The sequence below is a fragment of the Oncorhynchus mykiss genome, chromosome 31, assembly GCF_013265735.2.
Source record: "Oncorhynchus mykiss isolate Arlee chromosome 31, USDA_OmykA_1.1, whole genome shotgun sequence".
In the NCBI taxonomy this organism is placed as follows: Eukaryota; Metazoa; Chordata; class Actinopteri; order Salmoniformes; family Salmonidae; genus Oncorhynchus; species Oncorhynchus mykiss.
The window spans coordinates 35,983,748-36,001,535 of record NC_050571.1 but is presented as its reverse complement, the minus strand read 5'-3'; the positions used below and the strand labels follow the sequence as shown (position 1 = coordinate 36,001,535).

Genomic DNA, 17,788 nt, shown 5'->3' with positions numbered 1-17,788 from the left:
AGTCTTTTTGGTATGTCTGTATCAGCTTTGCACATCTGGATTTGGGGATCTTCTCCCGTTCTTTGCAGATCTTCTCAAGCTCTGTTAGGTTAGATGAGGAGTGGTGGTGAGCAACACTCTTCAAGTCTTTCAGCTGATTTTCAATGGGATTCAAGTCTGGGCTTTGGCTGGGCCACACAAGGACTTTCACATTCATGTTCTGAAGCCATTCTAGAATAGCTTTGGCTGTATGCTTGGAGTCAGTGTCCTGTTGGAATGTAAAATCTTCACACCAGTCTAAGGTTATTTGCATTTTGAAGCAGCTTCTCATCAAGAATTTGCCTGTATTTGCCTCCATTCATTGTTTGCTCTATCCTTACCAGTCTCCCAGTCCCCGCCTCTGAAATGCATCCTCATAGCATGAATCTGCCACCACCATGGTGATGGGTGATGAGCTGTGTGTGTCATGGTGCTTTGCATTCAGGCCTAAGAGTAAAATGTTTGTCTCATCAGACTACATAATCTTTTGCCTTATGATCTTAGTCTTTCACATGCCTTTTTGCAAACCCCAGGCATGCTAACATGTGCCTTTTTTCTCAGGAGTGGCTTCCGTCTGGCCAGATTGGTAAAGTGCTATAGAAACTGTTATCCTTCTGGGAGGTTATTCTGTCTCAGCCAAGGAACACTGTAGTTCTGTCAGAGTGGTCATTGGGTTCTTGATCACCTCCATGACCAAGGTCCTTCTTGCACAGGTCGCTCAGTTTGATCGAACTGCCTTCTCTAACCATAGTCTGGGTAATAACATGTGTATCATTGATGGAGACCACTGTACTCTTGGAAACTTTCAACACTCTAGAAATAGTTTTACACCCTTCCCCAGCTCTATATGCCTCATCACAATTCTATCTCGGAGATCTAAGGACAGTTCCTTGGACATGGTATAGTTCCTACTCATGCACTATCAACTGTGGGACCTTGTATAGACAGGTATGTTTATTCCTAAATCATATCCAAACAATTGAATTGGCCACAGGTGGACGCCAAACATTGTATTGACATCTCAAGGATGATCAAAGGAAATTGTATGCACCGGAGCACAATTTGGAGTGTCGTAGCAAAGGGGTGTGAATACTTATGTAAATGAGATTTCTGTGTTTCATTTTCAATAAATGTTAAAACATGTTTTCACTTTGTCATTATGGTGTGTGTGTAGATGGCTGGGAGAAGAACAACAATATTTAATTCATTTTGAATTCAGGCTGTAACACAACAAAATGTAAGGGTGGATGGTCCAGAATATGTGGGCGCCACTATTTGGGTGAACCTCACAACAGTATCTAACCATTCAGAAAGATGGGTTGCACTCTAAATGAACCTCTCTGTAATCAATAAGTAATGTACTGTGGGTAGTAATGATATAACTAATACATGAGAATGGAGGACAAATTGTCTATATATATATATATATATAGTTGAAGTTGGAAGTTTACATACACTTAGGTTGGAGTAATTTTAACTCATTTTTCAACAATTCCACAAATGTCTTCATAACGAACAATAGTTTTGGCAAGTCGGTTAGGATATCTACTTTTTTCCAACAATTTTTTTACAGACAGATTAATTCACTTATAATTCACTGTATCACAATTCCAATAGGTCAGAAGTTTACGTACATTAAGTTGACTGTGCGTTTAAACAGCTTGGAAAATTCCTGAAAATTATGTCATGGCTTTAGAAGCTTCTGATAGGCTAATTGACATAATTTGAGTCAATTAGAGATGTACCTGTGGATGTATTTCAAGGCCTACCTTCAAACTCAGTGCCTTTTTGCTTGACATCATGGGAAAATCAAAATAAATCAGCCAAAAATTGTGGACCTCCACAAGTCTGGCTCATCCTTGGGAGCAATTTCCAAACGCCTGAAGGTACCACGTACATCTGTACAAACAATAGTACGCAAGTATAAACACCAGGGGACTACGCAGCCGTCATACTGCTCAGGAAGGAGATGCGTTCTGTCTCCTAGAGATGAACGTACTTTGGTGCGAAAAGTGCAACTCAATCCCAGAACAACAGCAAAGGACCTTGTGAAGATGCTGGAGGAAACAGATACAAAAGTTTCTATATCCAAAGTAAAACGAGTCCTACAGTGGGGCAAAAAAGTATTTAGTCAGCCACCAATTGTGCAAGTTCTCCCACTTAAAAAGATGAGAGAGGCCTGTAATTCATCATAGGTACACTTCAACTATGACAGACAAAATGAAAAAAATAATTCCAGAAAATCACATTGTAGGATTTTTAATGAATTTATTTGCAAATTATGGTGAATTTTTTTTCTTATTTTTTGCCCCACTTTATATCGACATAACCTGAAAGGCCGCTCCGCAAGGAAGAAGCCACTGCTCCAAAACCACCATAAAAAAGCTTGACTACGGTTTGCAACTGCACATGGGGACAAATATCGTAATTTTTGGAGAATTGTCCTCTGGTCTGATGAAACAAAAATAGAGCTGTTTGGCCATAATGACCATCGTTATGTTTGGAGGAAAAGGGGGGAGGCTTGCAAGCCGAAGAACACCATCCCAACCGTGAAGCACGGGGGTGGCAGCATCATGTTGTGGGGGTGCTTTGCTGCAGGAGGGACTGGTGCACTTGACAAAATAGATGGCATCATGAGGTAGGGAAATTATGGGGATATATTGAAGCAACATCTCAAAACATCAGTCAGGAAGTCAAAGCTTGGTCACAAGTGGGTCTTCCAAATGGACAGTGACCCCAAGCATTCTTCCAAAGTTATGACAAAATGGCTTAAGGACAACAAAGTCAAGGCATTGGAGTGGCCATCACAAAGCCCTGACCTCAATCCTATAGAACATTTGTGGGCAAAACTGAAAAAGCGTGTGCAATCTTTTACAAACCTGACTCAGTTACACTGGCTCTGTCAGGAGGAATGGGCCATTATTCACCCAACTTATTGTGGGAAGCTTGTGGAAGGCTACCTGAAACATTTGACACAAGTTAAAGGCAATGCTACCAAATACTAATTGAGTGTATGCAAACTTCTGACCCATTGGGAATGTGATGAAAGAAATAAAAGCTGAAATAAATAATTCTCTCTACTGTTATTCTGACATTTCAGTAAGGATTAGGTTGAATTATATATGAATGGTAAATCCAGTCAGTAAGAAAATATTGCTACTCAAATATACTGTACATGAATGACCCCTTTAGTAGCATCCATTCTCATTTTAACCACATTAATAATAATGTGTGACTTCTGATAAAACATTTTAATCCCCTTCTGACCCCTGTGTGTGTGTGTGTGTGTGTGTGCTCCGTGTCTGCGTGCATGCGTTCTTCCGTGTGTGTGTGTGTGTGTGTGACAGACGAGACCAAATTGAAGCTGTGGAATGTGACGACCAATAAGAATGTGCTCCAGCTGCCCAGTATCTTCCACCACCTGCCCCATCTCCTGGCCAAGGAGAGCAGCCTGCAGCCCGCTGTGCACGTGGGCCAGGGACGCACCGGGGGTCAGCGCGCACACACACACACACACACACACACACACACACACTTAGGCGCATACTACACACACAGACACACACACAAGCACAGCCACGCATGGACGCAGACACATTCTCTCTCTCTCTTTCTCTCTTTTATCTCCATCCTTTCTTACTTCCACCTCTTCCCTCCCCTCAGAACAGTAATAGTGTCAACTGTCCCGACCATTTTTTTCATCCTCAACCTCTCCCCTCTCTGGCTTTCTGCCCCACTGTGGCTGTGCCAGTAGCCCATTTAGACTTCACCCTCTGTCAGGAGCTAGCCCCCCCCCCCCCCACCTTAAACCTCCACCCCCCTGGAGAGGCCATCCATACTCTCCAGACAGCCAGCTAGGCTCTCAGAGGCGCTATTAACAAGTGTGTGGGTGTGTGCGTGTTGCTAGCACTTGTGCTTTTGTGTGTGTACGTACGTACGTGTGTGTGTGTGTATGTGTGTGAGATTTATGTTCAGGCCACTGAAACCCCCCTAAATCAATTCCTCGGGCCACGTCCGTGAGGGTGCCTCGTAGAGCACTAGCCAGGACGCTACCCCTAGCTCCCCTCTAGTAATCAGAGTATGTTTTATGGGCGTATTAAATGGAGAAGATAGCCGCTAGAGTCTGCTTATGTTAGCTCACAATGGGAGAGGAAGGGATGGTGAGAACGAGTACAGGGTACTATAATCAACTGTTGCTGCAGAAACACTGCTATTGATGTGGACTTCCTCCCTATGGGAAAGGGAAGTTGGTAAAAATTACCTGAATTGTAATTCAGCCTTGACAATGTATTCTTCTCTTTCTTTCCATCACTCACCACCATCATTCATTTACAGGGCATTGTATTTGTATTGTGTTGACAAGATTGTCCTTGTAAGTCTTTCCACTCTCCACCCCTGCCAGATATACAATCTACAGCCTTTCTCTCTGTACTTCTCTCTCCTCATCTATTTCATCTCACCATCTCTTCGACTCACTCTTCAGAAAACAAGTTATTCTGTCTCTGTCGTGAACAATAAGGTCACACAGGAAAGTTACATTTTCAGCAGAAGTGGGGTACGAAAGCAATCTTTCCCTATTGAACAAGTTCAGCCAGGCCTGAATTCAAGAAATACCGACACACACTCTGCACATGTTGAAAAAAAAGTATTATAACTGGATTATAGCTCCCGTCCAAATGTTGTAAATTATATATATTCATGTCATAGTTACCAGTCAACTCCAACTCAAAAGTTACTTCACCTTCAACCAGTGAATGCTAGCACTCTGGAGAGCCCTGCGGTTGTGGGCAGTGCACTTGTCGTACCAGGCGGTGATACAGCCCGACAGTATGCTCTCAATTGTGCACCTGTAAAAGTTAGTGAGTGTTTTCGGTGACAAGCCACATTTTGATTTAGCGTCCTGAGGTTGAAGAGGTGCTGTTGCACCTTCTTCACCACACTGTCTGTGTGCGTGGACCATTTCAGTTTGTCAGTGATACGTATGTACACTGAGGAACTTAAAACTTTCCACCTTCTCCACTGCTGTCCCGTCGATGTGGATAGGGTGGTGCTCCCTTTGCTGTTCCCTGATGTCCACGATCATCTCTTTTGTTTTGCTGACATTGAGTGAGAGGTTATTTTCCCGACACCACACTCCGAGGGCCCTCAGCTCCTCCCTGTAGGCTGTCTCGTCGTTGTTGGTAATCAAGCTTACCACCGTAGTGTCGTCTGCAAACTTAATGATTGAGTTGAGGGCGTGCATGGGCAAGGGGTCGTGGTTGAACAGGGAGTACAGGAGGGGGCTGAGAACGCACCCTTGTGGGGCCCCGGTGTTGTGGGTCAGCGGAGTGGAGATGTTGTTTCCTACCTTCACCACCTGAGGGCGGCCCATCAGGAAGTCCAGGACACAGTTGCACAGAGCAGGGTTGAGACCCAGGATCTCAAGCTTAATGATGAGTTTGGAGGGTACTATGGTGTTGAATGCTGAGCTGTAGTCAATGAACAGCATTCTTACATAGGTATTTCTCTTGTCCAGATGGGATAGGGCAGTGTGATGGCGATTGCATCGTCTGTTGACCTATTAGGGCGGTAAGAAAATTGGAGTGGGTCTAGTGTGGCAGGTAGGGTGGAGGTGATATGATTCTTGACGAGTCTCTCAAAGTACTTCATAATGACAGGAGTGCGTGCTACGGGGTGATAGTCATTTAGTTCAGTTACCTTCGCTTTCTTGGGAACAGGAACAATGGTGGTCATTTTGAAGCATGTGGGGACAGCAGACTGGGATAGGGATTGATTGAATATGTCCGTAAACACACCAGCCAGCTGGTCTGCCCATGCTCTGAGAACGCGGCTAGGGATGCCGTCTGGGATGGCAGCCTTGCGAGGTTTCACTTGTTTAAATGTTTTAGTTTCTGCCTATACGAGGGGAGCAGCAAGATGGAGTCAAGGTCGGATTTGCCAAATGGAGGGCGGGGGAGTGCCTTGTATGCATCGCGGAAGTTAGAGCAGCAATGGTTGTGCGTGTTGCTCGTGTACTGCAATCGATATGCTGATAGATTTTTAGGTATCCTTGTCCTCAAATTAGCTTTGTTAAAATCACCAGCTACAATAAATGCAGCCTCAGGATATATGGTTTCCAGTTTGTATGAAGTCCAGTGAAGTTCCTTGATGGCCGTCTTGGTATCGCTTGCGGGGGGATATACACGGCTGTGACGATAACAGAGGAGAGTTCTATTGGGAGATAATACGGTCTGCATTTTATTGTGAGGAATTCTAGGTCAGGTGAACAAAATGACTTGAGTTATTGTATGTTGTTACAATTATACCATGAGTTGTTAATCATGAAACATACACCCCCGCCCTTCTTCTTACCGGAGAGATGTCTATTCCTGTCGGCGAGATGCACTGAAAATCCCATTGGCTGTACGGACTCCGACAGCATGTCACCAGCTAGCCATGTTTCCGTGAAACAGTGTATGTTGCAATCCTGGATATCTCTTTGGAAAGCAACTCTTGCCCTGATTTCGGTGACTTTCTTAACTAGGGACTGGACATTAGCCAGTAATATACTCAAAAGTGGTGGGTGGTGTACGCACATCCGAATTCTCACTAGAAAACCGCTCCGGCACCCTCTCCTCCAGCGGGGTTGTTTTGGGTCGGCCTCTGGAATCAGTACAAATGTCCTGGAAGGTGCAGTCAAATGATTCGCTTTGGGAAAGTCGTGTTCCTGGCCGTAGTGCTGGTTGTGCTGGTGAGTTGACGTCTCTATGATATCCAATAGTTCTTCCCGGCAATATGTAATAAGACTTAAGGTTTTCTGGGCTAACAATGTAAGATATAATACATAAAAATAAAAATAAAATACTGCACAGTTTCCTAAGGACTAGAAGCGAAGCTGCCATCTCTATCAGCACCATCTTGCAGTTAGGTTATTGACAATACCACCAATATATGTTTTATCAACATTTCAACAACATTCCCAGCTAATGAGAAAACAGACATGGTATTTACTTTAAGAGAATGAACAAGATTTAGCAAGGCAACCTTGGGGCTAATTTGAATGCACGCCAATGGCTGAATTTGAGGGATTTTTCTCATCCGTACCCACGTGACCGCAGTGAAATGTCACTCCGTAATAAGTTCTATTGACTGGCTCATTCCACACAATCTATCATGTCCTTGGTTCTTTCTCTCCCTGTACTGACTGTGATTGGTCTGTGTGTGTCCCCGTCAGTGTCGATCGTGATGGGCGTGCCCAGTGTGAAGAGGGAGGTCCACTCCTACCTGACGGACACCCTCAGTTCTCTGATGACAGAGCTCAGTGCCGCAGAGAAGGAGGACTGCGTCATTGTGGTATTCATCGCTGAGGTGAGATACTATAGAATGAGAGTGTGTGTGTGTGTGTGTGTGTGTGTGTGTGTGTGTGTGTGTGTGTGTGGTGTGTGTGTGTGTGTGTGTGTGTGTGTGTGTGTGTGTGTGTGTGTGTGTGTGTGTGTCCCGACCTTCTGTGGTCATGGCTTTTGAAGTGAGTCCGTGAACTCTTTATGTGTGTGTGTATGGGTCTGCTTGCGTGCTTGTGAGTGTATATGTACTGTGTCTATAAAAGGTCAGTGATCTGAAGAGCTAATGAGTGATGCTACCCCAGGCTACTGCCACTAGCACACACATCCCCTACTGCTCCGCTAATAGACACTAGATACTATCCATCACTAACTTGTCTGACCCATATTAACTCCCTAAGGTCGATCTCCGCACCCCCACGGAAATCTAATAAGCATGACAAAAACATCCCCATAAAAATCTGTCAGTTTAAGCTAGACATGTTTCTTTGCATTGGATGCATCTCAATCCACGGCATCCGCATATGTAACATTTCCGCATCTGCGGTGAAAGGTGAGAGCTAGAGTGCTTTTTGTCAGACCGTGAGACATTCTGAAAATCGGTCTTCTCGCAAAATCATCTGTAGTGTCCGAATGGTTTGGCCTATTATGACCCCTCTATGGAAAGATAAGAATCTCCGTTTTGCTCTGCTACCCCCCACAAGCATCTTGGGACTTGTCTAAAGTCGATACAACTTCTGTCTGTAGAGTCCAAGCAGTTTGCGCTACACACTATGACCTTTCTGTGTAAAGGTGTAATAGGACTCCCACAGGCCTCAAAACACTCATCTGAAGGTCCCCCGGTACCAGTTGAAACAATTTATTGAAGTACTGTATCGAATAAAACAAAATGTTATTTGTCAACAGGTAGACCTTACCGTGAAATTCTTTACAGCCTTATTTAACAAGCCCTTTAACCAGCAATGCAGTTTTAAGAAAATAGAGTAAATAATGAGGCTATATACAGGGGGGTACCGGTGCGGGGGTAATTTTATAATTTTCCCCCCTCATGACGCCATCTATTTTGTGAAGTGCACCAGTCCCTCCTGCAGCAAAGCACCCCCAGAACATGATGCTGCCACCCCCGTGCTTGACGGTTTGGAAGGTGTTCTTCAGCTTGCAAGCACCCCCCTTTTCTCCTCCAAACATAACAATGGTAATTATGGCCAAACATTTCTATTTTTGTTTCATCAAACCAGAGGACATTTCTCCAAAAATTTAGATTTTTGTCCCCATGTACAGTTGCAAACCGTAGTCAAGCTTTTTTATGCCGGTTTTGCCTTTAGCTACGGTGGATATAGATACTTTTGTACCTGCTATCTCCAGCATCTTCACAAGGTCCTTTGCTGTTGTTCTGGGATTGATTTGCACTTTTCGCACCAAAGTACATTTATCTCTAGGAGACCGTATGCGTCTCCTTCCTGAGCGGTATGACAGCTGCATGTTCCCATTGTGTTTATACTTGCGTACTATTGTTTGTATAGATGAACATGGCACGTTAAGGCACTTGGGAATTGCTCCCAAGAATGAACCAGACTTGTGGAGGTCTACAATTTTTGGGGGCTGATATCTTTTGATTTTCCCAAGCAAAGATGCACTGAGTTTGAAGGTAGGCCTTGAAATACATCCACAGGTACATTTCCAATGGACTCCAATGATGCCAATTAGCCTATCAGAAGCTTCTAAAGCCATGACATATTCTTCTGGAATTTTCCAAGCTGTTTAAAGGCACAGTCAACTTAGTGTATGTAAACTTCTGACCCACTGGAATTGTGATACAGTGAATTATAAGTGAAATAATCTGTCTGTAAATAATTGTTTGAAAAATTGTGTCATGCACAAAGTAGATGTCTTAAATGACTTGACAAAACTATAGTTTGTTAACAAGAAATTTGTGGAGTGGTTGAAAAACGAGTTTTAATGACTCCAACCTAAGTGTATGTAAACTTCCGACTTCAACTGTATGTACACTACTGTTCAAAGTTTGGGGTGACTTATAAATGTCCTTAGTTTTGAAAGAAAAGCAAATTTTCTGTCCGTTGAAATAACATCAAATTGATCAGAAATACAGTGCAGACATTGTTAATGTTGTACATGACTATTGTTGCAGGAAATGGAATATCTACATAGGCGTACAGAGGCCCATTAATGGAATATCTACATAGGTGTACAGAGGCCCATTATCAGCAACCATCACTCCTGTGTTCCAATGGCACGTCGTTAGCTAATCCAAGTTTATCTTTTTAAAAGGCTAATTGATCATTAGAAAACGCTTTTGCAATTATGTTAGCAGAGCTGAAACCTGTTGTGCTTGATTTAAAGAAGCAATAAAACTGTCCTTCTTCAGACTAGCTTAGTATCTGGACCGTCTGCATTTGTGGGTTCGATTACAGGCTCAAAAAAGCCTGAATCAAAGACTTTCTTCTGAAACTCGTCAGTCTATTCTTGTTCCGTGAAATGGAGGCTCTATTCCATGCAAGAAATTGACAATGATGGCTTCAGAAGAAAGTTATTTGTTTCTGGACATTTTGAGCCTGCACCCACAAATGCTGATGCTCCAGATACTCAACTAGTTTAAGAAGTCCAGTTTTATTGCTTTTTATTGATATTCCATTAAAAAAACAATCTGCTGTTTCAGCAGTTTCCAGCTGCAATAGTTATACTGTAACAATATTTTTTCTAAATACTTTTTTCTACATTGTATAATACTAGTGAAGACAAGCAAACTATGAAATAACACATGGAATCATGTACTCACCAAAAAAGTGTTGAACAAATCTAAATATATTTTATATTTGAGATTCCTCAAAGTATCCACCCTTTGCCTTGATGACAGTTTTGCACTCTTGGCATTATCTCAACCAGCTTCACCTGGAATGCTTTTCCAGCATGAAGGAGTTCCCACATATGCTGAAGACTTGTTGGCTGCTTTTCCCTCACTCTTCGGTCCAACTTATCCCAAACCATCTCAATTGGGTTGAGGTCGGGTGATAGTGGAGGCCAGGTCATCTGATGCAGCACTCCATCATTCTCCTTCTTGGTCAAATAGCCCTTACACAGCCTGGAGGTGTGTTGGGTCATTGTCCTGTTGGAAAACAAATGATAGTCCCACTAAGCGCAAACCAGATGCGTTGGTGTATCGCTGCGGAATGCTGTGGTAGCCATGCTGGTTAAGTGTGCCTTGAATTCAAAATAAATCACAGACAGTATCACCAGCAAAGCACCCCCACACATTCACACCTCCTCCATGCTTCATTGTGGGAACTACACATGCAGAGATCATCCGTTCACCTGCTCTGCATCTCACAAAGACCCGGCAGTTGGAACCAAAAATCATTTGGACTCATCAGCCAAAGGACAGATTTTCACCGCTCTAATGTCCATTGCTCGTGTTTCTTGGCCCAAGCAAGTCACTTCTTATTGGTGTCCTTTAGTAGTGGTTTCTTTGTAGCAATTCATTCATGAAGGCCTGATTCACACAGTCTCCTCTGAACAGTTGATGTTGAAATGTGTCTGTTACTTGAACTCTGTGAAGCATTTATTTGGGCTGCAATCTCTGAAGCTGTTAACTCTAATGAACTTATCCTCTGCAGCAGAAGTAACTCTGAGTCTTTCTTTTCTGTGGTGGTCCTCATGAGAGCCAGTTTCATCATTGCGCTTGGTGGTTTTTGTGGACTGTAATTTCTCTTTGCTTATTTGAGCTGTTCTTGCCATAATATGGACTTGGTCTTTTTCCAAATAGGGCTTTCTTCTGTATACCACCCGTATTTTGTCACAAGACAAGTGATTGTCTCAAACGCATTAAGAACGAACGATATTCCACAAAGTAACTTTTAACATGGCACACTTTGTTAATTGAAATGCATTCCAGGTGACTACCTCATGAAGCTGGTTTATGGAATTCCAAGAGTGTGCAAATCTGTCAAGGCAAATAATCTCAAATATATTTTGACTTCTTTAACACTTTTTTGTTACCTCTTGCTCCCATGTGTGTTATTTCATAGTTTTGATGTCATCACTTTTATTCTACAATGTAGAAAATAGTAAACAATAAAGAAAAACCCTTGAACGAGTAGGTGTGTCCAAACTTTTGACTGGTACTATATACAGTGCATTCGGAAAGTATTCAGACCCCTTGACTTTTTCCAGAATTTGTTATGTTACACCTTTATTCTAAAATTGATTCAATTGTTTTCCCCCCTCATCAATCTACACACAATACCCCATAATGACAAAGAAAAAGACAAAGAAATGTTCACATTTACATAAGTAATCAGACCCTTTACTCAGCACTTTGTTGAAGCACCTTTGGCTGCGTTACAGCTTCGTGGCTTCTTGGGTATGACGCTACAAGCTTGGCACACCTGTATTTGGGGAGTTTCTCCCAGTCTAATATGCAGATCCTCTCAGGTTGAATGTGGAACGTCGCTGCACAGCTATTTTCAGTTCTCTCCAGAGATGTTCGATCAGGTTCAAGTCCGGGCTCTGCCCTGGCCACTCAAGGTCATTCAGAGACTTGTTCCGAAGCCACTCCGGTGTAGTCTTGGCTGTGTGCTTAAGGTCGTTGTCCTGTTGGAAGGTGAACCTTCACCCCAGTCTAATGTCCAGAGTGCTCTGGAGCAGGTTTTAATCAAGGATCTCTCTGTACTTTGCTCTGTTCATCTTTGCCTCAATCCTGACTAGTCTCCCAGTCCCTGCCGCTGAAAACATCCCAACAGCATGATGCTGCCACCACCATGCTTCACCGTAGGGTTGGTGCCAGGTTTCCTCCAGACATGACCCATGGCAATCAGTCCAAAGAGTTCAATATTGGTTTCATCACACCAGAGAATCTTGTTTCTCATGGTCTGATAGTCCTTTAGGTGCCCTTTGGCAAACCCTAAGCGGGCTTTCATGTGCTTTAACTGAGGAGTGGTTTCCGTCTGGCCACTCTCCAATAAAGGCCTGATTGGTGTAGTGCTGCTGAGATTGTTGTCCTTCTGGAAGAGTCTTGCATCTCCACAGAGGAACTATAGAGCTCTGTCAGAGTGACCATCGGTAGGCCGTTACCCTTCCAGAAGGACAACTATCTCTGCAGCACTCCACCAATCAGGTCTTTATGGTAGAGTGCCCAGACGGGGCTCCCGAGTGGCACAGCGGTCTAAGGCACTGCATCTCAGTGCTAGAGGAGTCATTACAGACCCTGGTTCGATTCCAGACTGTATCACAACCGGCCGTGATTGGGAGTTCCAATAGGGCGGTCACAACTGGCCCAGCGTTGTCCAGGTTTGGCCGGGGTTGGCTGTGATTGGAAATAAGAAAATGTTCTTAACTGACTTGCATAGTTACATAAAGGTTCAATTAAATGTTTTGTATAAAATTTTAAAAATCAGGTTCTTGATCAAGGTCCTTCTCCCCGGATTGCTCAGTTTGGCCTGGCGGGCCAGCTCTAGGACGAGTCATGGTGGTACCAAACTTCTTCCATTTAAGAATGATGGAGAGGACACTGTGTTCTTGGGGACCTTCAATGCTGCAGAAACATTTTAGTACCCTTGACACAATCCTGTCTCGGAGCTATACGGACAATTCCTTGGACCTCATGGCTTGGTTTTTGCTCTGACATGCCCTGTCAACTGTGAGACAGGTGTGCCTTTCCAAGTCATGTCCAATAAAAAATGTTACCACAGGTGGACTCCGGGGCGGCAGGGTAGCCTGTAGTGGTTAGAGCGTTGGACTAGTAACCGGAAGGTTGCAAGTTCAAACTCCCGAGCTGACAAGGTACAAATCTGTCATTCTGCCCCTGAACAGGCAGAATGACCCACTGTAGGCTGTCATTGAAAATAAGAATTAGTTCTTAACTGACTTGCCTAATTAAATAAAGGTGTAAAAAAAAAAGTTATAGTGTGTCAAGGATGATCAATGGAAACAGTTTTGAGGGTCTGAAGGTATTTGTTTTTATATTTATTACATTTGTAAAAGAAAATCTAAACCTGATTTCACTTTATTGTGTGTAGATTTTTTTTAATATTCCGTTTTAGAATAAGGCTGTAATGTTTAAAAAAAAATGGGGAAAAAGGGTTGGGTTTGGAATAATTTGTGAATGCACTATATATATATATATATATATATATATGTATGTGTATATGCTGTATATATCGATTACAGGCGCATGGACCAACAGAGCTTGTGGGCCCCACCACCTTATTGGGGTTGTGTGGGGTGTCCAGGATACCAGTGGGGGGCGGCAGGTAAGCCTAGTGATTAGAGCGTTGGGCCAATAACCGAAAGGTTGCTGGATCCAATCCCTGAGCTGACAAGGTAAAAATCTGTAATTCTGCCCCTGAGCAAGGCAGTTAACCCACTGTTCCTCGGGCGCTGATGTTGATTAAGGACATCCCCCCGCACCTCTCTGATTCAGAGGGGTTGGGTTAAATGCGGATGACACATTTCAGTTGAACGCATTCAGTTGTACAACTGACGAGGTATCCCCCTTTCCCCTCTCCCCTGCTTAGTGTTGCAATGGCGAACAGGCTATCTGCGCAGGTAGGCCTGTGTTTGTTCACTGGAATCGATTGTGAAGAAACCCTAATCATGTAAAAGGGTTGTTTAAGTCCAAAGGACCCTGTGGTGATGAATGATTATGTGTGTGTGCGTGCATGTGAATGTAAGGCGTGCAACAGCATGAATAGTACATGTATAACCGAAATGTGTTTATTTTTGTGTGTGTGTGCGCCTGTGCCCCTCCCAGTGTATTGCTTTCCCCTGCTGTAATAGCATCATGTAAGAGCAGACTGACTAATGGTGTAGCTGACTGGCCAGCCGGAAAGGTCACGAGGAAGCGAGATACATATAGAACTGTGTGATTAAGCCATGCACCATGCGTCAAGTTATTATCACCAGCATTAGTCAATCACACACACAGACGCACACCCACCACACACGGATTTTGCGTGGGTGTGTGTTAGTGCGTGCCTGTCCGTTCCTGTGTGTACACGTGTGTGTGTGTCTCGTAGCGTCTTGTGGTGTGTGTGTGTGCGTCCATGTGCGTCTCTGCATGTGTGTCTGTGTGTGTCTTGCTGCAGTGTGTGTCAGTGTGTGTGTGTGTGGTGTTGAGTCCCAGTCTGTCTGTGTTACAGTCCCCAGAGTGGCTATAGTTAAAAGGCAGTGAATGACATCTGCATTAGTTAACACTTTCCGATTGCTGGCAGGCCTCTCTCTCGCCCTTTCTCTCTTTTTCCCTTTCTCACTCACTATCTTCCCCTCTCTTTCTCCACCTTGTTTCTCTTTGTGTAGTTCTCTTTTCTTTTTTCTTTATTTCTCTCTCTCTCTCGCTCCCCCCCCCTCTCTTGTGTTTCCATCCCTCTCCTTCTCCTGAATGTCTCTTAGGTTATGCCATCTCTCATTTTTATTACCCACGCCTCTATAGGGGCATCTGAAGAGCACGGAAGTAGCAGCTCTCTCTCTCTCCGAGTCTCTCTTTCCATCCCTCTCTCTTTCCCTCCCAAAAATGTCACACCCTTTCTCTCTTCAACTATCCATATGTCTGTCCCTCTGTCTCTCCCTCCGTCTCTTTCCCTCGCGTCTCCATCTGTCAGTGTGTGACCATAAGCAAATAAAACACAGAACTAAACAAATACGATGCAAACTATTTGGTTCCGTTGTCTAGGTAACTACACATGTTGGAACAGGACTAGAACAGTAGGTTAAGGGATTAGTTGGGATAGTATTGTCGATGACCTTGGTCCCCTGGTTAGGTAGTAGTAACCTCGCTGTACTGCATCAAATTTTACATGACTGTTGCAAATTGATTGGCTACAGTTTAGGGCTGTGTATGACATATGAAACAATGGTTCTATGAAACTCATACACTAAAACCCACGTGACGCGTTGGCTGAACACATGAACAAGTCATGATACACCCATGTTCCTCAATAGCATTCCATGTCCAGGACCAAGGGTGCCAGGTTGTCGAGCAAGGCTTTGAAGTACTAGACCACCAACGCAATGTGGAGAGATCGTTTTCTGACTGTCATTCTTTTTAAGCTTGTTCCTTGACAGTCCTGTCAATTGAAGTCGCAAGCCTCTTAACGGACTCTGCAGCAGACATTGTCACCTCTGAGGTCCTGTTTCTCACCTCTGGGGTCATGGTACATTCCACCAGTGGAGTGGCTCAGAGCTGAGGAGGGCGACACTTCACTAGCTCATCAGCTGTGGGGGGGTCTGGTGTTGAAGGGGGCCTAATATAGCACACACCAACCCCTTGGAGAGATGAAAACAGCCTGGTGTTATTTCTGTTTTTCCAATTTCTCTCTCTGTCTTCTTGTCTCTCTCTCAATCGCTTCTCTCTCACTTCTATCTCTTTCCCTAGTCCTTTTCAGCTTCCTGCCTTAGGAAACCAGATTTTGGGCTAAATTGTGCTGGTACTGGGTGAAGTTCACGATTCTGTTGACCTTAACAAGGGTCGAGGACCATTGGAAGTAAAATAGCCCCATAATATCAATGATTCACCACCATATTTCACTGTCGGTATGGGGTTCTTTTCTGCTTATGCATTCTCATTTCGACGCCGAACCCACCCCTGGTGTTCATGGCCAAAGAGTTCTATTTTCATGGAGGAATGGTCTAGGATCCATCCCAATGTGTTCCAACTCATATAAACATTTTTAGGAAAAGGCTTGTTGCCGTTATTTTTGCAAGGTGAGGTATTGAAAGGTATTGAAAACAGAAGTGTCAATAATTGGGACACCTAGCTTTTTGCGAAAAAAAATAAAATATTACTTGTTAAGTGAAATCTCTTTCTCTGAGCAATTGTATTAGTATAAAATAATATAATTTCCCAATTATTTCAGCATACAATTTATCTCAGTATTTGAATTACAGTGCCTTGCGAAAGTATTCGGCCCCCTTGAACTTTGCGACCTTTTGCCACATTTCAGGCTTCAAACATAAAGATATAAAACTGTATTTTTTTGTGAAGAATCAACAACAAGTGGGACACAATCATGAAGTGGAACGACATTTATTGGATATTTCAAACTTTTTTAACAAATCAAAAACTGAAAAATTGGGCGTGCAAAATTATTCAGCCCCCTTAAGTTAAAACTTTGTAGCGCCACCTTTTGCTGCGATTACAGCTGTAAGTCGCTTGGGGTATGTCTCTATCAGTTTTGCACATCGAGAGACTGACATTTTTTCCCATTCCTCCTTGCAAAACAGCTCGAGCTCAGTGAGGTTGGATGGAGAGCATTTGTGAACAGCAGTTTTCAGTTCTTTCCACAGATTCTCGATTGGATTCAGGTCTGGACTTTGACTTGGCCATTCTAACACCTGGATATGTTTATTTTTGAACCATTCCATTGTAGATTTTGCTTTATGTTTTGGATCATTGTCTTGTTGGAAGACAAATCTCCGTCCCAGTCTCAGGTCTTTTGCAGACTCCATCAGGTTTTCTTCCAGAATGGTCCTGTATTTGGCTCCATCCATCTTCCCATCAATTTTAACAATCTTCCCTGTCCCTGCTGAAGAAAAGCAGGCCCAAACCATGATGCTGCCACCACCATGTTTGACAGTGGGGATGGTGTGTTCAGCTGTGTTGCTTTTACACCAAACATAACGTTTTGCATTGTTGCCAAAAAGTTCAATTTTGGTTTCATCTGACCAGAGCACCTTCTTCCACATTTTTGGTGTGTCTCCCAGGTGGCTTGTGGCAAACTTTAAACTACACTTTTTATGGATGTCTTAAATAAATGGCTTTCTTCTTGCCACTCTTCCATAAAGGCCAGATTTGTACAATATACGACTGATTGTTGTCCTATGGACAGAGTCTCCCACCTCAGCTGTAGATCTCTGCAGTTCATCCAGAGTGATCATGAGCCTCTTGGCTGCATCTCTGATCAGTCTTCTCCTTGTATGAGCTGAAAGTTTAGAGGGACGGCCAGGTCTTGGTAGATTTGCAGTTGTCTGATACTCCTTCCATTTCAATATTATCGCTTGCACAGTGCTCCTTGGGATGTTTAAAGCTTGGGAAATCTTTTTGTATCCAAATCCGGCTTTAAACTTCTTCACAACAGTATCTCGGACCTGCCTGGTGTGTTCCTTGTTCTTCATGATGCTCTCTGCGCTTTTAACGGACCTCTGAGACTATCACAGTGCAGGTGCATTTATACGGAGACTTGATCACACACAGGTAGATTGTATTTATCATCATTAGTCATTTAGGTCAACATTGGATCATTCAGAGATCCTCACTGAACGTCTGGAGAGAGTTTGCTGCACTGAAAGTAAAGGGGCTGAATAATTTTGCACGCCCAATTTCTCAGTTTTTGATTTGTTAAAAAAGTTTGAAATATCCAATAAATGTCGTTCCACTTCATGATTGTGTCCCACTTGTTGTTGATTCTTCACAAAAAAATACAGTTTTATATCTTTATGTT

At 43.4% G+C, this 17,788-nt stretch overlaps 1 protein-coding gene across 2 annotated transcripts in view; it reads left to right on the top strand.

Annotated features, from left to right (window-relative positions):
• Positions 1–17,788, top strand: part of mgat4b (alpha-1,3-mannosyl-glycoprotein 4-beta-N-acetylglucosaminyltransferase B) — a 221,523-nt gene that overhangs the window by 108,777 nt on the left and 94,958 nt on the right. For both annotated transcript variants that reach the window (XM_036969826.1, XM_036969827.1), the window contains exons 3-4: positions 3,366–3,509; positions 7,232–7,365. In XM_036969826.1, coding sequence (XP_036825721.1) covers positions 3,366–3,509; positions 7,232–7,365 — 278 coding nt within the window. The remainder of the gene's footprint in view (positions 1–3,365; positions 3,510–7,231; positions 7,366–17,788) is intronic.